Below are 27910 nucleotides of genomic sequence, written 5' to 3'. Positions count from 1 at the left end.
TAAAATCGACATTATATACCCATCGCTTTATAAATGAAGTAAAATTTATCACACTATAAGATAAATGGTAGTAAGGTACATGTGAATTGCAAACTCGCAAAAGTAAAACTGTCCACCTAGTGATTTTACAAACCGTTAAATCTGTAAATCAATCTGTTTTCGAAGAATCAATTCTGTGAAGTTTATTCTTTTGTGTTCTAAGAAATTCAACACGTAAATATACATTAATATTATTATATTTAATGATTCTGCTGCATAAAATTTAGAGGAAAAGGAATATTAAAAAATTTCTCTCTCTCTCTCTCTCTCTCTCATTTTTATTCTTTCTTTCCGTCTCTTCCTTTTAAAACATTAAATTTCAATAATAACTCTCAAAGATTAAGATTTTATAATAATTTAGTTTATTTAAGAAAATTATATTTTTTTATATTGATACATATATTAATAATATGTTGAGTTAATAAAATAAACATTTTTCTGTACAACTTTAAATAATTTAAATTTTGAATTAGATAACAGCTTATCCTTTTTCATAATATATTGCTTGTGTTATTGTGATTATATTGTGATATTATTTTTTTTTTTTTTTAAATTTCTTATATAATATTTAGAAAAATATTTCATATAATTCTGTAATGTTATCATATAAATTGTAGCCACATTTTGAATATTTTTATACAAAGTAAGAAACGTAGGAATAAAATTATTGTAAACAATTATATTAATTATGAATAAACTTCTACATCTGGTACATATGCATACAATTATTATATAATATGTTCTTCACTCTATATTTTAACTTTTAAATAAATTTTATTATTTGTATAAAATTATTATATGTTACTTTATCATTATTTATTTTATGATTATACTTGCCTAATTAATAACAACGAAATAATAATTTACATGTGTATTTATTAATTATTACATTATAATTATGTTAGAAGAATAATTAATCCTAACATTAAATATATAGCTTTTTAAAGAATATTTTTTGATTAGTGCATTAGAAAAATATTTCAATTTTTAACATAGTTTGACATAAATAAAATATAATATACCTATTATACAAAATGTTTCCAGATAAGTACCGTTTGAAATAATTGCTATACGTAGGGGGTATTGTATTTTATGTAGGACGTAAGAGAAAATGTATTTAAAGTAAATCTTACTCTATTTCGAGAGAGATATCATAGATGATTTTATACACGATATGATAGATTTACAATGTAAGCAATCCTGATGTGACCGGAAAGTGTAACAGCAAATTAAAATAACGGATATAGCAATGCCGGTCAAAAGTAATTCTTAATGCTTAATCATTTATTAGGTGAATTTATAAACATTTACAAGATTCTCTCAAAATGTGCGCCTCCAATTTCCCGGACTTTTTTAGAAGAACGCCAAATGTAATTCCACGAAATTAAGTTGCTAATTAACTTAATTATTTTTTGATGTACGCATCTGAATGATGAATACCGAAAAAATGATTTATTGTGAAAAATATTACCTCGATTCAGGTTCAAACCTTGGTCGAAGTAATACTTTTCGCAATTAATTTTTTACAATTTTTTGGAATTGGGGGAGGGGGCTTATCATTTACAGCAATGCGTGTAAGTATTAAAAAATTAGTGTAAGCTAATTAAATTAATTATTAAATTAATTAGCAACTTAATTTTATGATATTATATTTGGCGTTCTTAAAAAGTTGTGTTTTAATGCAGCAAACATGCTGCGCGCAGTTTAAAAAAATCTTGCAAATATTTATAAAATTATTTAGAAAACTATGAGCACTAAGAACTTTTATACATAAATTTTATATATTATATTTTATATTTATCTTTTTTTTTGCCATATTTTAAAATAAAATATATAATATCTCAAACTATTGATTTTTTTTATAACTATTTTAATAGTTTTATACACCAAATTAATAAAGAAGTCATACTATGTAAAAAACGAGAGATGAGGCCAGGGGAGAAACTTATAAATGTATACAGAATTATTTAGGAAATTATTATTGAGCGTTAAAGTCCATTCAAGTATAACCACGTTTCTAATTCATATGTGATTCACTTCGCGGACATACGACGTCGTTTATATTTTATGTAAAAAAAATTGTATAATTCTATTTAAAAAAATAACAACATTACTTTGAAATCTCAGGAACACATTCAACTAGAAAAACTGTGTCCATGATCAAGATATTTTCTTCGAAAGAAACAGAACGAATTTTATTTGAAACATTTTTTCATATCTCCTGCAATTTCTCAATTATTTGAAACGGAATTATCTAGAGATACTTTGTATAAAATAAAAGCACAATAATGATATTAACACTTATTATCAAGAAGCTATACACATTTATAATTTTATTATAAACTTCCAATTTACTATTCTTTTTGGAGAGACGTAAGCACCGTGAAGTACGATAAAGATAATTTTAAGATCTGAAAATTATATCGCATAATTTATTATATTTTAAATTAAACAATCAACAATGTAAAGTTTTATGTTTTAGCACGTACCGAGCTGAAGGTCTCCAACGACATTACAAACAGCTTACCAGCTTTTACATAGCACGGTTTATTAGCACGCATTAATGTAATCATCACAAGACGTTTTGATCTTAATGACATATTATACCAATCGCAACTGTAACTGTTAATGCATTAATTTTTATATTATTTTCATTTGCCTTCAAATTGTGATACTGATCTTTAAATTGTTTAAAATGTTAAATAAGCATACGTTTATTGCAATTTAGCATATTAGCGCATAACATTTTTAAATATTTATGATTAACACATGCGTACATTACATCTTGAAATTCGCTGCTTCGATCGGTCAATCTTTGAGCAATCGTACACAAACAATATAAGTGTAGCAATTGCGCTAAATTAGAAGTGACAATCCTTATAATTTCATCCATTTGTAAGTCTACCATTACCAACTTAAAACGCAATCTTATTAGACATTTCACATATAGAGAAGCAGTAATAGTTTAACAAATGCTTAATTTGAATATTTACCTCAGCCGTCCCAAAGCTTAAGCTTAACATTACATTTCCCAATGATATAAAATACGATACTGTATAATTAGACGAAAGTACATCAGAAAGTCTACATAAGAAAATGATGAAGTATAAATACTTTAATCTATTTAAACAAATCTAATGTAATCTATACCTGATTACAACTTTATAAAATTTAACGCGCATATTAATTTAATTGTTAAATAGATATAAACATTATCTGAAAGTGTGTTAAATATTTTACAAATACTTTGCAAGTTTTATATATATTGTACAACATATATATACACATTTGCTAAAAAGCAGCATTGATACTGACTTTAAGGCATGTTTGTAGGATTTGATGCAGTCAACTAAGTCATGATACGTTTCATCATCCTTAATATTTGGCTCCAGCAATACGGGATCCGTGCTCTGTACACGCTCTACGTTATATCTTTTTAATAAAAGCATAATATTATCTATCGGTTTTAACAAGTGATTGAGAAATTAAAACGATCCTCTTGATACAGCTTTATTCGGGAAAGCAACTGACCGTAGGCATTCGAACAATGCACAGATATGCAAAGTGCAAGCTATGAACGCAGTACTGATGGCTACCGACGCGGAAAGTATGTAAAATATGCTGACAGCCCCGTGAAGCATCAACAGGTTGTAATATTTGTCCACGTCTAAAACGTGTTCTATACGATACAAAAACCTGGCCGTGTATGTTGCTTTTATCGGTAATAGCTTATAGATCCAAGTAACGACAAGCGGTGTTAAAACGTAGATGACCCACGTCAAGTAAATAGCGACTGTAATAAGTTACTCCTTAAATGACTTCAAAAGTCATGGTATTTTAAGAAAAACACAACAGGATGTATATTTAAAAATCCAATGAAAATATAAACATATAAGAAAAAATAAAATAAACAATTACAAATATTCTGATATTATAATTTTCTCGAAGATATTTAAAAAAAATTGAGAAGGAAGAATGAAACAAGTATAAGAGAAACAGGTTAAAAAAATAGTATCAATTTCTCATATTGCCAGATTTACGGTATTTGTCTGACAGAAAAAGCTAAGTTAATTTTTTATAAAATATAGAATACTTACACGTTAATCGTCTCGTGAAAGTTCTACTTATCTTCGCATAACGCTGTAATATTTCTTTCTCTGCACCCGCACATTTTATTTTCCACGTCTCTTCGATGTCCTCCAAAAGTATTTTCATCTGCAGCTCGAAGAATTCATTCGTTGTATACAATCACAGAACAATCTGATAATCTTTGCAATTAGCAGAACGTAAAGTACAAACTTTGTTTTTAGTAAACACACAGTTAATGAGCCTCGTAATGATATAGCAATTTATTAGTAACGGCGAACCATTCTCCATGATGATACTCAAATCCGATAGCCCAGCTAGTAAGCCCCAAAACTGCCAAAAGTAAGAAACAAATTGACAGTCTCAACTCTAACTTCTTACTGTACGTATGTAAGCACCTCAAAAGATATCAAACTGAAAACGAACAGTGACGCAAAAGCGAGCCTCATGTTACCCTCCCATCGCGACTGGAATGGCCATTGACCTATTAGAGACAGCAATCTTTTGTTGAGAGAATAGTAGCGATTGTCGAAGACAGACATGTCGTATTACACAAATCAAAGGTATATTTTTCGAAACAATTCCGTCGTATATTCACGATCTAATTGCAGAATTTATTTCTTTGAAATGTTAGTTACGTATTCCCTTGAAAAAGAGTTTCAAAATAAAACGTAGCACGACAACAAAAAACAATAATACATTTTTTACAGTACTGCGCAATCACATATTTATGAGGTATGAGTCGCGTTTCTTTCAATCTCACTTTTTGTGATCGGAGAAGTCTATAACTGCGACATTATATGTCTGCTGTATAAATCAAGCAAACTTTGCTAAACTATAAGATAAATGGTAGAAAAATACAAGTAAATTGTAAATTCTCAAAAGTAAAACTGTCTACCTTCTACAAAGATAGACAGTTTTACTTTTTCTATATTCCTTTTTCTATATTCAGAAAAATATTTTATAATTCTGTAATGTTATTATTTAAATTGTAGTCACATTTTGAATATTTTTATATAGAATAAAAACATAGAAATAAAATTATTTTAATTAAAAAATTATATTGTGAATAAACGTATACACATGATATATGTACATACTATAATATAATGTATACCTCATTCTATATTTTGTCATTAATATAAATAAATTTTATTTTTGTACTATAATTACAATACTTTATGATTATATTTGCCTAATTACAATTAACGAAATAATAATTTGCATCTCTATTTATTATTTATTACATTATATCATGTAAAAAAGTAATCAATACCAACCCATATAAAATAGATAGCTATTTTAAGAATATGTACTAATTAATTTATTATAAATATAATTTAATTTTTAATATAGTTTGACACAAATAAAATATAATATACCTGGTATATGATGTCTCCAGGTAAGTACCGTTTGAAATATTGTTAAATCATAGGAGATACGAAAATGTATTTCAAGTAGACCTTATTTTATTTTGAGAGATTTTATATATGTTTTTATAGATGATATAACAGATTTATATTTTTTCTAGGTGAATATGTTTCTAACATTTTCAAGTGGTTTTGTTTTTTTAAATCGAATATAATTTTTTACATTAAAGTAGTGTTAGCGAAGAAACAATAGTTTATAAGATATTTTATACATATATTTCATAAAAACTTAAACAAAGAGGGGCAATGAGAGTCAACGCGGTTGTTGGTGCGTGTCCATAATTCTTCTGTTTATTTAAAACATTAGGTGTCCGACGGATACACCTAACGTTTTAAATTTTCTTTGAAACAGAATAAATTTTACTCTTGAAACATTTTTTCATACCTTCTACAATTTTTCAATTATTTGAAACAGAGTTATCTGGAGACACTTTGTATAAAAAAAAAACAACACAATAATGATGTTAACATATATTATCAAGAAACTGTACACATTTATAATTCCATTATAAACTTCTAATTTACTGTTCTTTTTCTAGAGACGTAAGCACCGTGAAGTACGAAATTACACACGAACAATATAGGTGAAACAACTGGCCTAAATTAAAAAAGTTAATCCTAATAATTGCATCCAGTTTTAAGTCTAGCAGTATCAACTTAAAACACAATATTATTTTTAGACATTTCACGTATAGCAATAGTTTAAAGTTTTTACATTAAAGTTCTTACATTTAATTTTGATATTTACCTCAACCGAGCTAACGCTAAAGCTTATAACTATATTTTCCAAATGATAGAAACATGCCATTATATAGCTAGATGAAAGTACATCAGAAAGTCTACGTACAAAAAAAAAATGAAATATAAATACTTTAATCTATTTAAACGAGTCTAATATAATTTATACCTTGTTAGAACTTTAATATAAAATTCAACACGCATATTTAAACGTTACGTGAAAGTGTGATAAATATTTTACAAATACATTGTATGTTTTGTTAGATTGTGCAACACGCATATACATATGTACTGAAAACTAGTATAGGTACTAACTTTAAGGCATGTTTGTGGGATTTAATGCAGACAATTAAGTCATGATACGTTTTGTCATCGTTAATATTTGGCTTCAGTAACACGAGATCCGTGCTTCGTATACATTCCACGTTATATCTATTTAATAAAATTGTAATATTATCGTTCTCAAAAAGAGATTGAGAAATTAAAAAGATTTTTTTCAAGAATGATGGGGCTTTATTTGCGAAGGCAACTGACCGTATGCATTCGAACAATGCACAGATATGCAGAGTACAAAGTGCGAACGCAGTAATGATGGCTGTCGTCACGGAAACTGCGAAGAATGCGGCAATGCATCCGTGAAGCATCAACAGGTTAAAATATTTGTCTACGTCGAGAACGTGTTCGATACGGTATAGAAACTTGATCCTGTATGTTTTGTTTGTCGGGAAAAGTTTATACATCCCTCTCGCGACAACTGATGGCATAGAGTAGACGGACCACGTCGTGTAAATAACAATTGTAATAAGTTACTTGTGTTTCCTTAAGTTACTTCGAAAGTCACGATATTTTAAGGTAAATACACAATAGGCTGTTTATTTAAAAATCCAATGAATATATTAATATAATCATCAGTAATAGAGAAAAATTACAAATAAAATAAAAAATTGCAAATATTTCAATATTATTATAAACCTCTCAAAGTTATTAAAAAAAATGAAAAAGAAGTTATCATATTTTGAATGAACAATAATATAAGAGAAGCAGATTTTTTAAAAATAATACCAATTTTTATATTACCAAATTTGCGGTATTTATCTGACAACAAAAATTAAGTTTAAAATAAAGACAACTTACTCGCAAGTCGTTTCGTGAAAGTTCTGCTTGCCTCTACGTAACACTGCAATATTTTTTTTTTGGATCCGCGCGTTTCATCCTCCACGTCTCTTCGTTGTCCTCTAGAAGCATTTTTATCTGCAGCTCGAAGAATTCATTCGTTGTACACAATCACAAAACTATTTGATTATCTTTGTATGTAACAGATTATAAAATACGAACTTTGTCATTAGTTAATACACAGTTAACGAGCTTCATAATCATGTAACTATGCATCCGTAATTGCGAACCATTCTCTATGATGACACTTAAATTTGATATTCCAGGATATCCCAGCTACTAAGCCCCATGATATCCCAGCTACTAAGCCCCAAATCTGTCAAAAATAGAAAACAAATTATCAGTCTTGGCTCTAATGTATCCTTACTGTACTTACAATGTAAATACCTGAATGGATGAAAAATTTAAGATGAACAGTGTCGCAACCGCGAGCATCATGTTACCCCCCAGTCGCAACTGAAATGGCCATTGACCCCTTATGGACAGCAATCTTTTGTTAAGATAATAGTAGCGATTGTCGCAGAAAGACATATCGTAGTGTATAAATCAAAGGTGCATCGTTCGAAACAATTTCGTCGAATATTCACGTCTAACTGCAGAGTTTACTTTGAAATGATATGTACGTATTTCTTTGAAAAAGATTTTTAGGCTAAAACTTAGCATGACAACCGGAAGCAATGATATTTTTCACAGTAGTGCAATCACATATTTATGAGTAATGAGTCGCGTTTCTTTCAGGAGACATTTCTTTGTGAATAGGAAAGTCTGTAACTGCGACTCTATGTTGTATATCCATCGTTTTATAAGTCACAAACAAAATTTTGTCTAACTATAAGATAAATGATAGTCAGATACTGGAAACAGTACAAGTGAAACTGTCTTATTTTATTAAAAACGTTAAAACCAACCGGTACTGGAGGAATCAGTTGTGTAGAAAAAGTTTTTCTATTAATATTAATCTGAATATGTTCAATAATCCTGCTGCAGGTAAAACTTGGAAGAGAAAGAATATTGATAAATATTTCTTTTCTTTACTGTCTCTAATACTTTCTATCTGTCTTTCTAACGTGAGAACCGTACAAAATTGATAACCAAATTTTATAAAAAAAATATATCCGCATCTAGGTCTGCTTAATATGAAACACATGTGACAGATCTAATTTTTGCTTATTTAAAGGCAAAATTAGAGGATTGAAAATTAGCGCGCGCGTAGTGAGTCGAACGACAAAGCACCTTTGATTTGTGCGGTACGATATGTCTTTTTTCGACAATCACTACTATTATCCCAACAAAATATTGCTTTCCATAATTGGCCAATGGCCATTTCAGTCGCGACTGGAGGGTAACATAATGTTCGCCGTTACATTTATATCCTTTGTCAGTTATGCATTCATTGAGGTATTTATATAAGTATAGTAAGGATACGTTAGAGCCGAGACTAAAAATTTGTTTTTTTATTTTTGACAGATTTGGGGCTTAATAGCTGGGATATCGGATTTGAATATCATCATGGAGAATTTTTCGCCATTTCTAGTGCTATGCTACCTCATTATAAATCTCTTATACTGTGCATTTACTAAAGACAAAGTTCGTAATTTATGATCGGTTACATACGTAGATAATCAAGTTGTTCTGTAATTGTATACAACGAATGAATACTTCGAGCTGCAGATGAAAGTGTTTCTGGAGAACATCGAAGAGACGTGGAAGATGAAACCTGCGGGTCCAGAAAAAGAAATATTACAGTGTTACGCGGAGAAAAGCAGGGCTTTCACGATACAATTTGTGAGTAAGTTGTCTGTATTTTATAAAAATAAACTTTATTTTTTTGTCAGATAAATACCACAAATCTAAAAATATAAAAAATTAATATTGTTTTTTGAAATCTGCTTCTCTTATATTTTTATTTATTCAAAATATCATAACTTTTTTTCATTTTTCTTTTAAATATCTTTGATAGATTTATAATAATGTTGCAATATATGCAATTTTTTATTTAATTTGTAACTTTTTTCTGATAGTGATTTTCATCTATGTTTATACTTCTATTGGATTTTTAAATAAACAGCCTGTTACGTTTTCGTAAAAATACATAATTTTTTAAATAATTAAAAAAAGAAAGAAGTAATTTATTACAGTTGCTCTTTACGTGACATTTGTCTTCTACACAATGCCATCTGGTGTCGCGAGATGGATGTATAAGCTTTTCCCGACAAACGAAACATACAGGGGCAAGTTTATGTACCGTATCGAACACGTTCTTGACATGGACAAATATTTCAACCTGTTGATGCTTCACGGGACTATCGCCGTATTCTTCATGGTTTCCGTGGCAATAGGCGTCACTACTGTGTTCACACTTTGTACTCTGCATATCTGTGCATTGTTCGAATGCATACGGTCAGTTACGCTTACAAATAAAACTGCATCAAGAAGACCTTTTTAATTTCCTAATCTTTTTTTAAGAAAGATAATATTACGATTTTATTAAACAGATATAACGTAGAATGTATACGAAGCACGGATCCCGTGTTACTTGAGCCCAATATTAAGGATGATGAAATGTATCATGACTTAATTGCCTGCATTAAATCCTACAAACATGCCTTAAAGTTAGTATCAATGCTAGTTTTTAATATACAGGGTGCGAGAAAAGTTCCGGGACGGCGAAATATCTCGAAAACTAAGCATTTTAGGAAAAAGTGTTTCAGACAAAAGTTGTAGGGTTTAAAAAGATCTATTTACTGATCTTATCAGTTTGACCTTGGATGGCGTCGCCAAGGTCAGATCGAAATTACATTAACTTTTTTAAATGGAACACCTAACTTTTTATTGCATATTCTTGTAGCTTATCTCGAGACCTTTCCAAAACATTACAAGAAAGTTTATTTTCGTTGAGTACTTTCCGAGTTGTGAGGCTTGAAAGCTACAGTGTACTGTAGTGTGGGTCCAGCCAGTTAAGGCAAGTGTGGCGTGTGTCCGGCCAGTTAAGGCAAGAGTGGCTGGACCCACACTACAGTACACTGTAGCTTTCAAGCCTCACAACTCGGAAAGTACTCAACGAAAATAAACTTTCTTGTAATGTTTTGGAAAGGTCTCGAGATAAGCTACAAGAATATGCAATAAAAAGTTAGGTATTCCATTTAAAAAAGTTAATGTAATTTCGATCTGACCTTGGCGACGCCATCCAAGGTCAAACTGATAAAATCAGTAAATAGATCTTTTTAAACCCTACAACTTTTGTCTGAAACACTTTTTCCTAAAATGCTTAGTTTTCGAGATATTTCGCCGTCCCGGAACTTTTCTCGCACCCTGTATATGTGTATACATATATGTGTTGCACAGTAGAGAAAAACTTAAAAAGTATTTGTAAAATATTTATCATGCTTTTAGGTAACGTTTAAATCAATATTAATCAATTAAATAAATATATATATACGTTTTGAATTTTTTTTATATTAAAGTTTTAATAAGGTATAAATTATATTAGATTTGTTTAAATAGATTAAAATATTTATATTTTATTATTTTATGTGTAGACTTTCTGATATACTTACATCTACCTATACGTTCGCCTTTTTCTTTCATTTGGGAGATGTAGTTATAAGCATGAGCTTTGGTGCGGCTGAGGTAAATATCAAAATTAAATATAAGAACTTAAACTATTCTTGTGTTTTTATACATGTAGAGTATCTAATAATGTTGTGCTTTAAGTTGATACTGGTAGACATAGAACTGGATGCAATTCTCAGAATTGTCATTTGTAATTTAGCCCAATTGTTTCACATGTATTGTTTGTGTATGATTTCTCAAAAATTGACCGATCATAGCAGCGGAGTTCACGATGTAATGTACGTTAATATGTTTAATTGCGATAGACATGTGTTTTTAACATTTTAAACAATTTAAAGATCAATATCACTATTTATAGAAACATAAAAATAATATAAAATATAATGCATTAACAGTTACAGCTGCGATTGGTATAGAATGTCATTAAGATCGAGACGTCTCGTGATGCTTACATTAATGCGTTCTAATAAGCCGTATCAAATAAAAGCTGCTAAGATGTTTGTAATGTCGATGGAGACCTTTAGCTCAGTACGTAGAAACATGAAACTTTGCTTTGCTAATTATTCAATTTAAAATGTAAATCATTTTGTGATATTATTTTTAGATACTAAAAGCATCTTTATCCTACTTCACGGTTCTTACGTCTATGCAAACAGATTAGTAAATTAGAAGTTTATAATGAAATTACAAATGTGTATATAGGCACTTGATAATACATGTTAATGTCATTATTGTATTCTTATTTTATACAGAATGTTTCTAGATAATTTTGTTTAAAATAATTGTGAAATTGTAGGAGATATAAAAAAATGTTTTAAAAATAAAATTTGTTCTGTTTCGAAGAAAAAACCACGATCATGGACGTAGTTCTTCTAAATGCAGCCGGTTCTAAGATTTTAAGGTAATATTATTTTTTTTAATGCAATTATAAAACTTTTTACATAGAATATAAACGACATTTTACAATGGCTGCAAAATGAATTACATTTAAATTAAAAACCGCTAACGGAATAAATATATTCTGAGAATTTTATTTATTGTGATAAGCATTTAATTAAAAATTAATTAATAAGTAAAAATAAACATTATTAGAATTTTAAAAATTGAAATTTTTGATAATATATATAGGAACAAAAATACTTTTGTTTAATTAAAATATTTTTATAATTACATTTGTGACATACACAGAAACTATAAAATTTCATATGATCAATAATCACGTGTCATTCGTATTTAATGATGACATTAACATAACATACGAAACGGTCGTTCTCATGAGCTTAAAAAATATAATAGAATATTAAATGTTTATTTTTTTTAATATAATTTTATATATGCAAAGTTAAGCAAAATTTTTATGTAAATGTAATATTGTTCAAATGTAAACTGATTTTAAGTACATTTATTTTCACACATTTATTATTTGTATACTAATCTTACCGTGCTGTAACTTTCCATACAGATTATGTATAATTTCGCCACCGTCATGTAACATGGTTTTTGACATTTCATTATTAAAAACAGCAATATCTTTTTTGCTTCTAAAGACATTTGATACCACATTCCGTTATATCTGAAAATATATTATGATTTTTAAATCACAACATTATTAATTAATTTAATTAATTACTTACGCTGCAACAAACGTTTGAGAACTATGATCTATTAGTCTCTGTCCTATCCAGCTGTTGAAAAAAAATCGTATAGCTTGAATAAGCGCAATCATAGTGTTTTTCATCACTTCTGTACGCTGCACGATCTACATAAATTACAAATTTATTTGAATCAATATGGAAGAGAATTATTTCGTTGCAGTATGTAATGATAAATCGACAAGTTATGAAACACACACACACACGCACGCACGCACGCACGCACGCACGCCGCACGCACGCACGCACGCACGCACGCACGCACGCACGCACGCACGCACACGCACGCACGCACGCACGCACGCACGCACGCACGCACGCACGCACGCACGCACGCACGCACGCACGCACGCACGCACGCACGCACGCACGCACGCACGCACGCACGCACGCACGCACGCACGCGCGCATATGTATGTATGTATGTATGTATGTATATGTATGTATATAAATTGTGTATTAAGAATTTATTATACATGTACCATCACACATGCAGAACAGTAAAACGGAATACCCAAGGCAATATCACTAAAGAAACATATCGCGAATGTCGACTCAATCAACTGGATTAATCTATTGATAACAGATAGAAAAGTATGTATTATATTTATAATATTTTACATATATTATACGTAATATATTTTCCGATAGACCTTAATATGATTTGTTCGATTTATATGAACCTCTCTGTTCTAGCTTGTAGCTGTATGCATTGTACGATGTTCTCAACGTCTCTGCCCCTTTTAGATACGGGATTACGATCGATATATTGCGATTTATCGTGTACAATCAAGTTTTTTAAACGATAGCTACAAAAGTATTTATATAACAGAAATATTTTCGACTATAAAAACAAATTGACGTAAAACTAGGATACCTCAATATAGCCAATATACCACAGGTGTGTTGCATCAGCGCGAAGTAGATGGCATCGGTTGCGTTCACTGTTATAATGGCTGCAATGTATCCTACAAATATGATTGTCAAAATAATATAATAATACTTTTCCAAATCCAAAAAAAACTCAGACGGATGCGGTAATCGCTTCGGCCTCGTCACGTTTGATCCTAACATGATGTCGAATAACCGAATGGTTATTGGTGCCGTAACGTAACTGGTTATGCTTACGCTTGTAAAAACTGAAAAAAGAATTGCCTCTTTGTATAATTGTTTAGAACCATCGTTGGGTACACTTATCGTTAGGTATACTTAAGTAGGCCAGAGTGAATATCCGGCTTTTCTCGCTATATTCCATTAAAATCCAAATGTCGCTGTCTTTCATCAATGAACACCAATCGTGACGCACATGCTGAACAAGCATCTTTAACTGAAGGATACGCCAATTTTTTTTTTTTAAATAAGTAAAATAATTTTGATTGTAACACGTTTTGCACGCTTACTTTTTCAGTCTGCCAGCGGAGACCAAATAATTTGAAGACAACAATATGTGCGCCCAAAAAAGTTGGTAAACTATCGTAAAGATCGTTCAAATCTCTCATACGTGTGAACAAGTATGTAAACTGTTAATATAAATTGTATTTAACATATCGTATTTAACGTGGAATATATATTTTTTCATGTAACTTTGTGAAATAATTTAAGTAAACGTGAAAATCGCTGACAATTTCAGAAAATTTAGAAGGAAACACAACCAAGTTCTCCTTCCGATGTTCATGAGCTTTCGCTGCACGTTGTACTGTCACCGAACCGCGGGTGCAAGCCGATTTCTTTTTAAATACCCCATGTATAGAATTTATAAATAATTGTCTCGCGATATTCTTGTCCGTGTGTGACATGATATTTTGCGAAATACCTGCGGCACGAGAATGAACAGAATAATATCAAATGATGCACAATAGAAAAATATATTTCTGTTGAACGACGACTCCATCGGCCATAGGCCGAGCAACGACAGCAACAGCTTGTTCGTCCGAAGGTATCGGGTGTCAAAGACGTCCATTGGCTGGCTGGTGCCTGTTGAAGCGGAATTCTTGAGTAACATGAAAGTTGAAATTTCCGTTAACTCCACGATTCATTTGATATTCTCTTGAGGTGTCCACGCAGTGTGGCAAAGAAATATACGTTGCGCAATATGCTTTATATGATTTAAATAGAATCGGTAATAAGGCGAGACGCTCTCCGCACAAACGACACGCGAGGAGATCCTGCAATTTTAATTTCGCATGTCGTCGACATATAAAGCAACCGTGGTAACGGTTAGTACTGCGCAACGTATACGCCTTTGTGTAAAACAGACAAGGTAGTAGTTACACGCTGAACAAAGCGAATTGTCAAACGGTTTTCACCACGCCCACCGTATTCGTAATGATATTACGATATAATTAACTAGCACAAGCGTAATTTATTTATTACTTTATACAAGTCTATATTTACGTTTATTCTAGATGCTTCATATGCTTTCGTACAATAACACCTGAGTTCTTGGCATACAAAAGACTAGAAAGTGTATGCGAGTGGAAAATGTTTCAGAAATCTTGATTCTTTCACGGTTCGCGTATCGAAATCATCACCGTGCAATAGGAAACTGATGTTTTCATTATCTTAAAATAAAAATTGTTTGTATAAAACATATTATCTTCTTCTGTTAATGATAAGTGCATGTATGGTTGGTGTTTTTATATTATTGCACGCGACATACCTTACTGAAACCTTCTAAATTGATGACGTATAACTTTGCGATTGTTATTTGGCAGACCTTCTGACTTCTCATGATTAGGAACAACAGTAACTTTTGCACCTTTGTTGACGCATTGTACCATTTTCCATTATAACTGTAAAAAGATATGTCGCGGAAGAATATCTTTTGCAAATTCTGAATAGCTTTTTATCTTACGCTGCTATTGAGACTTCGCTGCTATGATCGGTCACTTGTTGCCCGGCCCAACTACTGAAAAACAATCGAAAGCTTTGCATTAACGTAAGAGCTGCATGTCGCATAATTTCAGACGATCCCATTCGATATACGATCTGCGAACAATCAGAATTTGAAAATATATTCAATAATTAACAAAAAATATATATGTACACGCACACGCATACATATTATATTGCAGTTTAAACTTAAGTTTTAAAATTCAAAATTTTTATATTTACCATAATGCATGAACAAGTATTCAAAAGACATCCGAATCCAACATCGCAAAAGAGAAACTCCGCCAGTGTATATTCCATCGTCTCTATATATCTAAATCGAGAAATATTACCAAGATTTAAGTAAAAGTTTAGCAATAGATGCAGGCATATTTAAATGTGTAAATATAGCTAACTAAATATAAATCTAAATAATGATATTTTAGTCTTGAAATAATTGTCACACTAACAGTTTTATTCTTTCATGCAGCTGAATGCAAAGTCGAACATGTTGAGTAATTTCCTTATGTATGTAATCAGTGTCTACCCATTGTAGTTTATCATGCACCGGTAAATTCTTCAAGCGATAACTATAATTTATATGTATATATTTGTGTGTGTGTATATATATATATATATATTTACATATTTAGTTCTTAATATCTACAATTTACTTTTTACGTGTGAATTTTATATGGAAAATAATTTAGTTGTTGCAATAAACTTATTGTACGCTTGAGTGCAAATACATTTTACTATGATAATTGTTTGATATTATAATTTTATAAATTTATAAGAACACGTTAATTTATTGTTATGAAAATAAATTAGAGAGAATAGAAAAGAGAGAAAATTTGTTATCAAAGTGAGAAGCGAATAAAATTAACCTTGTTAACGAATCTTTTTTCTGTCCATATAATGATTAATACAAATTGCTGCAACAACGTATATCAGTAAATATCTTTTTGCGTGATTATATTATGATTAACTAAATAATTATCTTAATTAATTGTGAATTTTTTAATTTTCAGATTCATATTAACTGATTCTCACCACAGTATGCTGTACATTCCGCAAGTATGTTCCACCAGAAAAATGTACAAAGTATCGGCAGCTACTGCGATCGCGCCACACGCAGAGTAACCAATAAAACTGGAGAACAAAAATTTGTAATAATGCTTCTTTGGATCGAAAATAACAAAATCCACGGGATGTGGCATTCTTTTCGGTCTTGTTTCATTCAAGGGTGAGATGATATCAAGTATAGGTGCGGTGAGAGGTAGCATAGCGTAGCACATTAATAATCCGTTTAGGGTAACTATAAATGAACAAAAACTTATATTCCTTTTTTTCCATTCTAAATGAAAAGACGTCTAAAACAATTAAATAAAAAATTTAATCAATAATTATAAATTTACTGAAATTTGCAATGAATTATTCACTCAGAGAAAAGAGTCGTATCAGCAAATAGAAATTTAAGTACAAATAGCGCCTCAACTATACAGGATATCCCATTTAAAAAAATCCCATTTAAAATTTCGATAATTCTTCAATAAACCATACAACTTTTGTCTGAAACATTTTTGCTGAAAATGCTTTATTGAAGAATTATTGAGGTCCGTTTTTTAAAATGGGACACTTTGTATATTATAAAGTTATAATAAGAACAATAAATAAGTTATATAAACCAAGAAAATATGACTGTTAGATAACAACAAAAAATAGTAACACAAATAGGCAGTAAAATACACATAACACCCTTTGTTCTTCTTTCTTAGCATTTAGAATGCTTAGGATTATGATACGCATTTTAAATGTAATATATTTTTTAAATTAATTAATCTTTATTTTATAAGATCCAAACAACTTATTTTTACCTGTATACCTTTATATATTTTGTATGGAATTACTTAATATACACTTATATATTTATGCTTATGCATATATACATATATATGTATATCTTTTATATATATATATATATATATATATATATATATATATATATATATGTATATACATGTGCATACTACTAGGTGTTCCGATTAAGCGTAAGGGAATTTTTTCAACTTTCAAAAATTGTTTCACAAATAAATGAGTACCTCAGTAGATATTATAGAATAAAGGTTAAAATATACATACGTACATACATATATGTATATATTTTTTTAATTCATCGAGAATATCGAACTATCTTAATGGTAATTCTTAACTGATATTTGACGTGTGAAATTGAATTCGTACTTGAATACACCAACGTGATTATTCGATTCTTTTCAGCGTAACGCAATAAAATTTGCGTTTCTTCTTTCGTCAATAGATTGTTCCAGTCATCTTGCGTATGTTGCAGAAGTTCCTTAAACTGAAGCGACGCTCATTCAAAACAAACCGATTCGATGCAACCGATCATGCTTACCATTTTGGAATTTTTAATCAAGCTGTACATTTTCGCAAGACACAGCACTGTGCCAGTTAGTGTTGGCATGACTTCAACCATTTCATCCACATCATCTGTGTGCTTCAGCAAAAATATAACCTAATAATAAATAATAAATTTATGAAGCGTTGATTATATTTTAGGTATACAACATAAATTAGATAAAACGTAAAACGTTTTTATCTAGACGATTCCTGTACAACATAGAATATAACATTTTAGCAACATTCTAATATTTTAACATCTCCGCAAACAAAAGTTTTTAATTTGATAAAATTTTGCAACTCGATTAAATTTTTCGTTTAAATATTTATTATTTGAGTTAATACCTGAATGTATTCAATACATGTTTGAACTTTAGTTTAAGCATTTTATATATTTAACTTAACTACATATATGTATATTTCACTTTATTTAAATATATAAATGCTATAAATGAACTGAAGAAATTCAATCAAATTGAAAAATTTATTCAAGCTAATAATTTTTTTTCTCATAATCAGTGAACATATATTGTAGAGAAACATTGAAGAATGTTCTGTAGGTATTGATTGTTTTTGTGACACACGACGAGTATGAATATCATTCAAATTACTGTATTTTAAATGAACTTTTTTTTTATATAGAATAATTAATAAAATATACACGTTTTTCTTCATTTTTATATTACTATTATCCGGTGAACTACCTGCGGCACGAACATGTACGCGACGCTGAATAAGCTGAACGACTGACTTAAAAGCTTCTTGTATGGCGTTTCATATGGCCACAGGCCGTTTAAAGACAGAAAGAGCTTGTTAATTCTAAAATATCGCGTGTCAAAGAAACTCATGGCTTTGCTGTACTGAATAAGAATTCGTAAATATTCGTCTTGCTTTCTAGCGAGCAGTATCCCTGTCACCCGGTCGCTTTCTCACTCTCTTTTTATTTCTCTCTTTCTCAACTCTCTTTTATATTCTTTAATATTCCGTTAAAACCTTGCTCTGGGGAATATACTTAAAAGCGTATCATGATAAATGGCAGTAACATTTATACAGGATACGCTTTAGCTAGAAGAAACTAAACATATGAATAAACAGAATTTATAATATGTCACTGTACGTTTTAAAAGCTTTGAAGATACCTTATTTATTATTTCATGCTCCCAGTCACGAAGCGCACGACCAAGTCCATATCGATTAGTGTCAAATGTCTTTCGTTTCTTCAAAGAACTGAACGTTACACGATAAACTTATAAGCATCGTATAAGTATTGATAAAAAGTAACATATTCTTTATTTGTAAAATTATTGTAAAAGATGTTCGTAATGTTTATTGTAATATTACGAACATTTTTTACAATAATTTTACAACTCAATCTTTATTATAGTTTTTTTTCTAGCTAAAGAGTGCCTATAATTCTTTACTGATGTTATTGTGACATTTTACTCTTTAATATACCTTTGAGCATATTCCTCCGAATATAGTTTACTGTTTTGTGAAAGTTCATTGTTCATTGGAGAAGAAACAAATATATCGCATTATTTTCCAAGATTCTTTCTACGCATCTTCATAATTTTAGATTGAAAAAAATTATTTCTGAAGCAATGTTTTTAAATGAAAAATACATCGCGCGATAATCTTGTTAAATATTTAATTGGAGGAAAATAGATCGAGCGGGGGAGATGAGAAGAATATTATTACAATAATTCCGGATAGCCAGAAAACGTTTGCTAACGTTTCCGTTTTACATTGAAAGGTGGTTATTTAACCGATCGATGAGGAACATTGCGTTCGCTTCGAAATGGTTCGCTGCGGACCTTCGATCATGTGAGAGAAAAAAATTATCTAAAATACATAAAAATTATTAATCTTCTGCAAGGCGAACGAAAATAATAAATGCACACGTCAATAAATATATCTACAATATCTGAACATTTTCTGTAATTTTTTATATTAAAGAAAAATCTTTTTCAGTTTTTGTACGAAACGTCAAACACAAGTTACATATATACGTATTTTTCATGACGGTTATAATGTGTCGCTCTCATTATAATAATTACAATCATCTTTAATATATTACAATGATTGTTCCCTCTAACAATTCTTTCCTAGATATGATAATTTTAGAAAGATATACATAATTGTAATATCTTCCTTATCTCATAGATAGAAAGGCCGTAAAATATGACATAGCAGTTCGCATCATCTTAAAAAATTGAATATTCTATTACATATGTTATGTAAAATTGTAAAAAAATATTTTTTTGTATGTAAATTAAAACGTACCGTACTTATCATAGTCATAGACATAACAAAGATCTTTCCAGCCGTGAGTTTACACGGAACGAGACTTCTGTAAAGAAGTATTGTTAACAATTTTCTAGTTTCTTTGGAAAACGTATACCATTCTGAACTGTACCTAACATATAAAATGCATATGATTTATTTCATCAGCAATGCGTGCCATTTATAATTCTATGCGTTTATATAATTTATTTATTCATATATAATTTATAATTATATAATCTAAACAATATAAACAAATTTGTATAAAATTACAAAAAAAAGAACGATATCATGGACATTTTAAAGACATCATGTGCTTAGAATGTTTTATGGATGTCTTTAGGAGACCTGGGGGAGCAATGATAGATTACTTATTTGTTGCTGAAAAATTAGCATCAGAAAATCGAGTAAAAGGAATGTCATTTAATACATTTTTTCAATATTTCAAAGAGTACAGAGTACAGCGTCGACTTAGAGGATTATGTCTATATGAAATATTTTAATCCTCTAACAATAATCTTTATTTCAGCTGTGTTCAAGCATTGTTCAGAAATATATTTTATGAAACATTGGAAAAATGAACTAAATAACATTTTTTTATTCGATTCTTCGACCTTCTTTTCAGCAACAATATCAGTTATTTATCATTTCTCTATCAGCGATTACTAATTGTAAGCGCAAGAGTCCTAAAACGTCATCATATACGTGTAAATTGAATGAGTAAAAGAAATGACTAGGATTTCCCTAAAGAACTGTACCAAACTCAAGTTCTTACGCCTTGTCAAAAATTTCTGCGCTTCGATTTATCAGCAATTGTCCGGGAATACACATACATACGAGATGAAGGAACGTACCGAAAAGTATGAAAATGTATCTTATTACTTCTCCAGTATGTATATAATTGATAAGCTGCAAAATTATTGCGTTATAAAACATATTTTTCATTAGAGACATACGTGGTTGTCAAATTCTTACTTGTACTCCGATTGCACTCAAAACCATTATATTCGTACCTAGAAGAATAGTTGTCGCACAAGTGAATACAGAGTTCAATATCTGAGCGTTTCTAAAAGTAAGATCGAATAAAAATAATTTAATATAAATGGTCGAATGAGTGCTAGATTGGATGGTCACATCAATCATTAAAATTATTAAAATTATTATAATTTATTATAATAAAATTATTAAACAATTTATTAAAATTATTAAAGGTATTGTTACTAATTCTGTGTAGTACAGACTCTAATGCAAGTTGATGTCTTTTCAAACACGTTATCAATTGACGATATTCATTCCCGATAGAAATATGTTTTTCCATAAATATATGATAATGCATCTCTGTGTGAACGTTTTCGTCGTCGTCCGATTTAATGTTTGACTCGCCAATTATATTTTCAAGTCGTTTGCTTCAAAATAAAACTATTAATTAATAAATCAGTGCAAAGCAATGAATCGATTTAGGTTACAGTTATGATCAAAATGGATTGATTTTGATCTAATAACTATAAAACATAGGCTATGTATATAATTTTATAGTTGAATTATTAAATACGATGATATCAGATTTTATTTGTCTCAACTCATAAGAAAATAATCAATACTCATATGTTTTGTTGTCTTCATTTTCTAACAAGTTAAACAAATCAGAAATAAGCTATAATACAAATAATCGAAAAAATACTATCAAAGGAAGCACATTTCAACTCCTTTAAAATAAATTTTGATCACTTTCCTATATATTTAGACAACTAAAACAAATGATATTGTTGTATTCAGTGACTCAAAAACTATAAAATTATATGCATTGTTATGTACTTTTAGTTCAAAATCGCGCGGTTTATTTTGTCCATCATGCTGTGTACCGAATATTCTCTTATAGTTTCATCCAAAATTAAGTAAATTATCGCTTAGAAACCTTTTTGTATTGTAAAAGGTGCAGAAGGTATGATTTTGTTTTACTTACCTGACAGCTGTAAATAGGCTGCAAGCATGCAACACGCATACTATATACGTGGTATCGACGGTGAACAAAATTATTCCTGTAATTGAACAGGCAAGACAAGAATGAAACAGAATTGGATAATAGTACTTTTCTTTGTCCACTCTATATTCCGCCGGATAGACGTATATCAATGGTCTTGACTCATTTAATGGAATTACGACGTCCAAAACTCTTGGTGCCAATGGAATTGACAAATACAATGTCAAAGTCACAATTACATATACTGCAAAAAGAATTATTATAAGTTTGATAACAATACGAAATATTTAAAAAATATTCTTTTTCACTATTATTTCATAATGAGGGTATTTCATAATGAGTATTTTATTTTATAATTCCGTACATTTTGTAAAAAAAAAACACTGAAATTTTAGAGTTTGTAAAAATTGGTTCTAATTAAAAAATAGATTTTTACCAAATTTTCTTATTTACACCAGAAAAATCGAACTAATATTCCTACGATTGCAACAATCGCTGAATCGATAGCATTATGCTTTCTCTTTAAACATTTAAATAACTATTTCAGTACCTCCATAGTAGCTTGTTATTTTTTGGCCGATACTAGCGTAATACTTCAAAATATGATGCTCGAATTCGCTATTAAAAAGTTCCCAGTGTTCGCTCATATGTTGCAGTAGTTGTCGGAACTGGTCAATAATGCAAAAAAACTAATAATAATTTCCAGTACACATTACCGGTATAAATTTGACAACTCACTTTGTCATTATTCAGAACGATATTCATTAACTTTACGGTACCACCAAAAACAATAACAAAATTAATCATAATTTCCACGGCAATGTCGATATCACCCCAAGTGTCGAACAATAGTAGCGCCTAAAAATCAATGACTATATCGGCAACATTAAAGTACAAGTATATGACAAATGTATTTTTTATTTAAACAGGTAAAAATGAATTTAATCCAACAATCTGTTAATTGATTATATTCCCTGATACATTTGCACTATTATTTTCGTACCATATATGTATTACCTGAGTTACGATGGCAGAAGAGTGCACGATGGCAGAAGAGTGCACTATTACGACAAAACACGGTATTAATATTTTTAACATTTTCTTTTGGTACGGCCAACTACCTATTCGCGACAAAAATAACTTATTTGTCGCAAAGTACGTTTCCATTTCTGGGTTCATATTGTACATAGGTTGATGTGCAAATGTGCCCCATGGCGAGTCAGCTCCCCTTGTTAAATGTATGACATGAGAAAAGAGTGACGTGGAAAAGAAGAGCAATATAATTATGGTAAAACTGCATTGTCAGGTCGACAGTACCGGATTATCAAATGAATCGTAGAGGATACTCATGTATAAAATTAATCGATATGGATGCTGACTCTACATTGTGCCTTGCATTATAATTTGCGGCACAACTTTTTTTATAGTTTTACTGGTTCCTGGTAAGGATGACTGACGTTGTGTCGCATGCTATAATGCAATGCTCAATGCTGCCCCCTCCCCTTTCCCTAAGAATATTATATTACAAACTGCTTAGGAAATAAAGCAAAAATAACATTTTCTCTACAGGAAGAAATAATTCTGTTAGATACAAAACAATTTAGATGCGGAATGTATCGAAATACAAACTATAATTAATTGCTGATGGACGTATTTTAACACGATTAACGGCGATAATTCACAAAGCGATAAAATGATTTTTAACGTATGTATACCAAAGCAACCTACATTACATATTAGTAAGTATTGTATATACAAACGTAAGTATTGTAGAGCGCAAGTGTTATTGATTTGTGTATAAAAATACACTGCAGGCCAAAAGTTTGAACCTTCTTGTGATTTTCTCTTATTTCACAAAAAAATCATAGAAGAGTTTTCAAACACGTATTTTAAAAACTAAAAAGGCTTTAAATTTCTGTTCTTTGTCTCTACAAAACAAATGTTCTTAAACTAAAATCGAAAATTAATATTTTCTTCAATATTTCGTTTTACTTTAAAGTGCGCTTCAGCTTAATGAAACAACAACGGACAAGGTTTAATATAAAAATATTTTGAAGTAAACGTTTTAAGCTTTAAAATGCTTTATAATGCATACACAGGTTAATACATTTATATTATCTAAAAATGTTTTTTGTATTTTTAGGAAAAAAATTTTTCGATATCGAAAATAAAGTACATATATATTTGTATTTCTAATACGAAATATATTATTTTATTATGACGATTATAATCATTCTTTATAAAACACAACGACTACGAACAACTTTTCTCGGTATTATTTTGTAAAGATATACATAATTACGTGTTTGCTGTATCCTTATCTCATGGATAAAAAAGCCGTGAAATACGACAAAGAAGTTTGCATTACCTTAAAATTGTATATCAATCTATTATATGTAAAATTATAAAAGATGTTCTTTTTAAGTAAATCAGAGATTCCCAAAGTATGGGTCACGATCTACTGATGGATCATAAAACGCTTTTTGATGGATCACAAAATGTTTTTTCAGCTATGGTAGGAATTGAAACCACATATTTCGAAATAAATTACAACTATAAATTCTTTGTATATAAAAATGATTTGCTTTGATACCAATATCAAAGATGTCGTCAATGGAAATATGAAATAAGCATATTGTGTCACACACACGCACGCGCACACACGCACGCGCACACGCGCACACACGCACGCGCACACGCGCACACACGCACGCGACACACATGCGCGCACGCGCACACACACATTTATATTTTATATTTTTATATTTTTATAAACAAGTTTATAAAATTATATTTAATAGAAAATTAGAAAGTAAAAGGAGTAATATAAATATAATGTTATATAATAGATAAATTATTAAATTACTTCTCTCTCTCCATTTTTACATAATCTTCAAATTACAATAGATGATTACTGTTTTTTGAAGTGGGTCGTGACCTATAAGTTTGGGAAACTTTGAAGTAAATGAATCAGATGTACCGAACTGCACAGAGTCATGGACATAACAAACATCTTTCCAGCCGTGAGTGTACATGGAACTAAACTTTTATAAAGAAGTACACTTAACAATTTCTTAGTTTTGTTAGAAAATGTATACCATTCTGAACCGTACCTGAAATACAATAATATGTGTATTTTATATTATTACTCTATTATTAAATGTATTATTTATTATCAACAATATATTGGAAATTGCTTATAATTATATGCAATTTTACGTAACAAAAAAAAAATAATAAGTTAACAATCAGAAATTTTTTGTTTCGAAAAAATTTGTTTCTATATTTCAATATTTAACTTTTAGATTTTAACGTTAATATTATTAATAAGATATTCTAGTTTAGAGCATTTGCTTATATTAAAAATTTTTTTTTTTTTAATCATCTACATATTTTTTATGCTTTTACACATCTAGTATTTAATATTTTAAAATTATAAAAATTTTTTTTATTTGCATCCAAGGATTAAGTATAATGTTAAGAACTATATGTTAAGAATATAAAATTCAAATCCTTACGTTTTGTCGAGAATTTCTGTGCTTTTATCAATCAGTAATTGTCCAGGAATACACATACATACAAGATGAATAAACGTAGCACCAGTTAGACAAATATATCTTATTGTCTCTTTAGTATTCTCTAGATTATTAATAAGCTGCAAAATTGTCGCATTATAAAATCTATTTTTCAGTAGAATATATATACCTGTGCTTCTCACATCCTTACTTGTATTCCAATTATACTCAAAACCAGCATATTCATAGATAAAAGAATAAATGTTACATGAAGAAACATAGAATTCAACGTCTGAGCGTTTCTAGAACGGATATCAAATAAAAACGAGTTAATATAAACGAATGCTAAGTTCTACAGTTATATCAATTCACTAAAATTATTAAAAGCATTGTTATTATGAACAAGAAAATTCTATGTAGTACAAACTCTACTGCAAGTTGATGTTTTTTCAAACACGTTATCAATATTTTATAGTCATTGCCGATAAAACTGTGTTTTTTTATGAATGTATGATATTGCATCTCTGTATGGATTTCTCCATCATTATTTGAAGTTGTACCTGCCTTGCTAGTTATATTTTCCAGTTGTTCTCTTTAAAATAAAACGTTATAAATTAGCACGCAAACTTTATACCAATGAAATCTTTTTATTTATTCAGAAACAAATAAATTATCACAATATTTTAGAAAAACAATATTTTAGAAAAATATAGAAACTGTACACGAAATTGTTTTATCTTTATTTACCCAATAGCTGTAAATAGGCTGCAAGCATGTAACACACATATTATATACGTGGTATCACAAGTGAACAGAATTGTCATTGTGCATGCAGTCGCAAGATAAGAATGAAACAAAATTGGATAATAATACTTCTCTTTGTCCACTCTGTATTCGCCCTGATATATATATGCCAATGGTCTTGACTCATTCAATGGAACTACGAAGTCCAAAATTTTTGGTGTTAAAGGAATTAATAAATAAAATATTATGATCACGATCAAATATACTGTAAAAAGGAATGTATACATTACTTATTAACTATATTAAATAAGTAAAGAATATTCTTTTTCAGAATGGGTAATAATTTGTTTTATAATTTTGTAAAGATTTTCTAACATGTGCAATTTTGGAAACTATTCTATAAAAATTAATTCTAACTAGAAAAAAAAATGTTTTCTTATTTACATCAAAATTGAACATGATATTCTTGCAATTTCGACAATCGTTGTTGACACATTATGCTTTCCCTTTAAACATAAAAAACTAATTATGTTTATACCTGCATAATAACTTGTTAGTTTTTGGCTAATACTAGCATAATATTTCAAGATATGACTTTCAATTTTATTATTTAAAAGCTCCCAGTGTTTGTTCATAAGTTCCAATAATCGTCGGAACTGATTAACAATAAATAATACAAATAATAATAATAACAATAATAATAGCAAATACACGTTACCGATATCAACTTGACCACTCACTTTCCTATTATTTACAACCATATTAATTAATTTTACATCGGCAGTAAAAAGCAAAATAAGATTGACTATACAGTCAACTGCAACGTTTATATCACCCCAAGTGTCGTATAACAGTAGCGCCTAAAAAATCAATGACTGTATCGGCAACATTAAAACAAGTGACAAATGTATTTTTTTATTAGAATGAGGAAATGAGTTTAACAACATTTGTCAATTTGAGCATTGTTCTAGCAAAGAAGTGGTATTACCTCACTTATGACAACAGAAATATGCACTATTACGATAAAACACGGTATCATCACTTTAAGAACTCTCCGCTGATACGGCCACACGCCGATTCGGTATAAAAATAACTTATTCGTAGCATAATACATTTCCATTTCTGAATTCATATTGTACGCAGGTTGTTGTGCAAATGTACCCCATTGCAAGTCAGCTCCCCTTGTTAAACACATGACATGAAGAAAATGAGTGACGTAGAAAAAGAGAAATGATGATTATGGTAATACTGCATCAATTGTCTAGTACCGGATTGTCAAACGAGTAGAAGTACTATATATTAAATTAATCGGTATAGAACATTCACTCTGCATTGTGTACTGCCTTATAATTTGCGACACTTCTTTTATAATTTTATTGGTTCTTGGTAAGGATGACTGATGTG

The 27910-nt window shown here is 29.7% G+C and overlaps 6 protein-coding genes across 19 annotated transcripts in view; 2 read left to right on the top strand and 4 right to left on the bottom strand.

Moving 5' to 3' along the window:
* Positions 1-1936: 1936 nt before the first annotated feature.
* On the bottom strand, positions 1937-5706 carry LOC105193354 (odorant receptor 22c). Its single transcript, XM_039450046.1, has 9 exons — positions 4524-5706; positions 4339-4458; positions 4137-4254; positions 3571-3832; positions 3355-3471; positions 3033-3123; positions 2817-2953; positions 2529-2661; positions 1937-2450 (listed from the first exon to the last, which is right to left on the bottom strand). The coding sequence occupies exons 1-9, from the start codon at positions 4665-4667 to the stop codon at positions 2394-2396; spliced, it is 1179 nt and encodes a 392-aa protein (XP_039305980.1). The 5' UTR covers positions 4668-5706; the 3' UTR covers positions 1937-2393.
* A 2980-nt stretch (positions 5707-8686) lies between these two features.
* LOC113004872 (odorant receptor 22c) lies at positions 8687-12344 on the top strand. Of its 2 annotated transcripts, XM_026139441.2 has the most exons (9): positions 8687-8864; positions 8934-9053; positions 9138-9255; positions 9605-9866; positions 9962-10078; positions 11006-11096; positions 11181-11317; positions 11435-11567; positions 11644-12344. In XM_026139441.2, exons 1-9 carry the CDS (start codon positions 8721-8723, stop codon positions 11698-11700), a joined length of 1179 nt encoding a protein of 392 aa, XP_025995226.2. In that variant the 5' UTR covers positions 8687-8720; the 3' UTR covers positions 11701-12344. The 2 variants fall into 2 exon arrangements, with proteins under 2 accessions (XP_025995226.2, XP_039305971.1); XM_039450037.1 differs by having other exon boundaries at positions 11006-11317.
* Positions 12161-14722, bottom strand: LOC113004869 (odorant receptor 49a). The gene is made up of 9 exons (XM_026139434.2): positions 14505-14722; positions 14092-14211; positions 13901-14018; positions 13569-13830; positions 13375-13500; positions 13174-13264; positions 12674-12798; positions 12480-12612; positions 12161-12318 (listed from the first exon to the last, which is right to left on the bottom strand). Exons 1-9 carry the CDS (start codon positions 14691-14693, stop codon positions 12256-12258), a joined length of 1227 nt encoding a protein of 408 aa, XP_025995219.2. The 5' UTR covers positions 14694-14722; the 3' UTR covers positions 12161-12255.
* Positions 14723-15033: 311 nt separating this feature from the next.
* LOC105193351 (odorant receptor 67c) lies at positions 15034-23820 on the bottom strand. Of its 2 annotated transcripts, none has more exons than XM_039450005.1 (16): positions 23265-23820; positions 22986-23105; positions 22798-22915; positions 22230-22491; positions 21508-21672; positions 21242-21332; positions 21042-21175; positions 20267-20399; positions 17979-18098; positions 17807-17924; positions 16616-16880; positions 16033-16152; positions 15806-15896; positions 15546-15679; positions 15351-15483; positions 15034-15252 (listed from the first exon to the last, which is right to left on the bottom strand). In XM_039450005.1, exons 1-16 carry the CDS (start codon positions 23433-23435, stop codon positions 15196-15198), a joined length of 2232 nt encoding a protein of 743 aa, XP_039305939.1. In that variant the 5' UTR covers positions 23436-23820; the 3' UTR covers positions 15034-15195. The 2 variants fall into 2 exon arrangements, with proteins under 2 accessions (XP_039305939.1, XP_039305940.1); XM_039450006.1 differs by having other exon boundaries at positions 20267-20333.
* LOC105193344 overlaps positions 16676-27910 on the top strand; it is a 32240-nt gene continuing 21005 nt past the window's right edge. For 8 of the 9 annotated variants that reach the window (XR_005574942.1, XM_039450012.1, XM_039450008.1 and 5 more), the window contains exon 1: positions 23854-23986. The gene's annotated coding sequence lies outside the window, so the exon portion shown is untranslated. Of the gene's footprint in view, positions 16809-23853; positions 23987-27910 lie in introns of those variants that run through there. The other variant, XM_039450009.1, reaches the window with a different exon arrangement.
* LOC105193345 (odorant receptor 49a) lies at positions 24431-27737 on the bottom strand. 4 transcript variants are annotated; one of them, XM_039450019.1, is made up of 9 exons: positions 27495-27737; positions 27247-27366; positions 27045-27162; positions 26510-26771; positions 26190-26354; positions 25974-26064; positions 25766-25902; positions 25228-25360; positions 24431-24615 (listed from the first exon to the last, which is right to left on the bottom strand). In XM_039450019.1, the coding sequence occupies exons 1-9, from the start codon at positions 27699-27701 to the stop codon at positions 24565-24567; spliced, it is 1284 nt and encodes a 427-aa protein (XP_039305953.1). In that variant the 5' UTR covers positions 27702-27737; the 3' UTR covers positions 24431-24564. The 4 variants fall into 4 exon arrangements, with proteins under 4 accessions (XP_039305953.1, XP_025995228.2, XP_011156058.3 ...); XM_026139443.2 differs by having other exon boundaries at positions 24431-24634; positions 27045-27366; XM_011157756.3 differs by having other exon boundaries at positions 27045-27366.

The sequence above is a fragment of the Solenopsis invicta genome, chromosome 5, assembly GCF_016802725.1.
Source record: "Solenopsis invicta isolate M01_SB chromosome 5, UNIL_Sinv_3.0, whole genome shotgun sequence".
NCBI lineage: Eukaryota > Metazoa > Arthropoda > Insecta > Hymenoptera > Formicidae > Solenopsis > Solenopsis invicta.
Note: the sequence above shows the minus strand (reverse complement) of the source record. Positions and strands in the feature narration are given on the sequence as shown.

What these genes read in the sequence shown, in the direction of transcription:
- LOC105193354 (XM_039450046.1), bottom strand. Translation starts at nt 4,667, where the DNA reads ATGTCTGTCTTCGACAATCGCTACTATTCTCTCAACAAAAGATTGCTG. An exon ending in TAAGCTTTGGGACGGCTGAG is followed by an intron (nt 2,954 to 3,032) that starts GTAAATATTCAA and finishes TTGCGTTTTAAG; the next exon opens with TTGGTAATGGTAGACTTACA. An exon ending in AGCGAATTTCAAGATGTAAT is followed by an intron (nt 2,662 to 2,816) that starts GTACGCATGTGT and finishes ATGCATTAACAG; the next exon opens with TTACAGTTGCGATTGGTATA.
- LOC113004872 (XM_039450037.1), top strand. Translation starts at nt 8,721, where the DNA reads ATGTCTTTTTTCGACAATCACTACTATTATCCCAACAAAATATTGCTT. An exon ending in TTTCACGATACAATTTGTGA is followed by an intron (nt 9,256 to 9,604) that starts GTAAGTTGTCTG and finishes AATTTATTACAG; the next exon opens with TTGCTCTTTACGTGACATTT. An exon ending in CGATGGAGACCTTTAGCTCA is followed by an intron (nt 11,568 to 11,643) that starts GTACGTAGAAAC and finishes TATTATTTTTAG; the next exon opens with ATACTAAAAGCATCTTTATC.
- LOC113004869 (XM_026139434.2), bottom strand. Translation starts at nt 14,693, where the DNA reads ATGTTACTCAAGAATTCCGCTTCAACAGGCACCAGCCAGCCAATGGAC. An exon ending in CTACAAGCTAGAACAGAGAG is followed by an intron (nt 13,265 to 13,374) that starts GTTCATATAAAT and finishes TGTTATCAATAG; the next exon opens with ATTAATCCAGTTGATTGAGT. An exon ending in ACTGTTCTGCATGTGTGATG is followed by an intron (nt 12,799 to 13,173) that starts GTACATGTATAA and finishes TAATTTATGTAG; the next exon opens with ATCGTGCAGCGTACAGAAGT.
- LOC105193351 (XM_039450005.1), bottom strand. Translation starts at nt 23,435, where the DNA reads ATGTACAATATGAACCCAGAAATGGAAACGTACTTTGCGACAAATAAG. An exon ending in TGATTAAAAATTCCAAAATG is followed by an intron (nt 17,925 to 17,978) that starts GTAAGCATGATC and finishes GCGTCGCTTCAG; the next exon opens with TTTAAGGAACTTCTGCAACA. An exon ending in GGAATGTACAGCATACTGTG is followed by an intron (nt 16,153 to 16,615) that starts GTGAGAATCAGT and finishes TATAAATTATAG; the next exon opens with TTATCGCTTGAAGAATTTAC.
- LOC105193345 (XM_011157756.3), bottom strand. Translation starts at nt 27,701, where the DNA reads ATGTGTTTAACAAGGGGAGCTGACTTGCAATGGGGTACATTTGCACAA. An exon ending in AGCCTATTTACAGCTATTGG is followed by an intron (nt 26,355 to 26,509) that starts GTAAATAAAGAT and finishes TTTATTTTAAAG; the next exon opens with AGAACAACTGGAAAATATAA. An exon ending in AAACATCAACTTGCAGTAGA is followed by an intron (nt 26,065 to 26,189) that starts GTTTGTACTACA and finishes TATCCGTTCTAG; the next exon opens with AAACGCTCAGACGTTGAATT.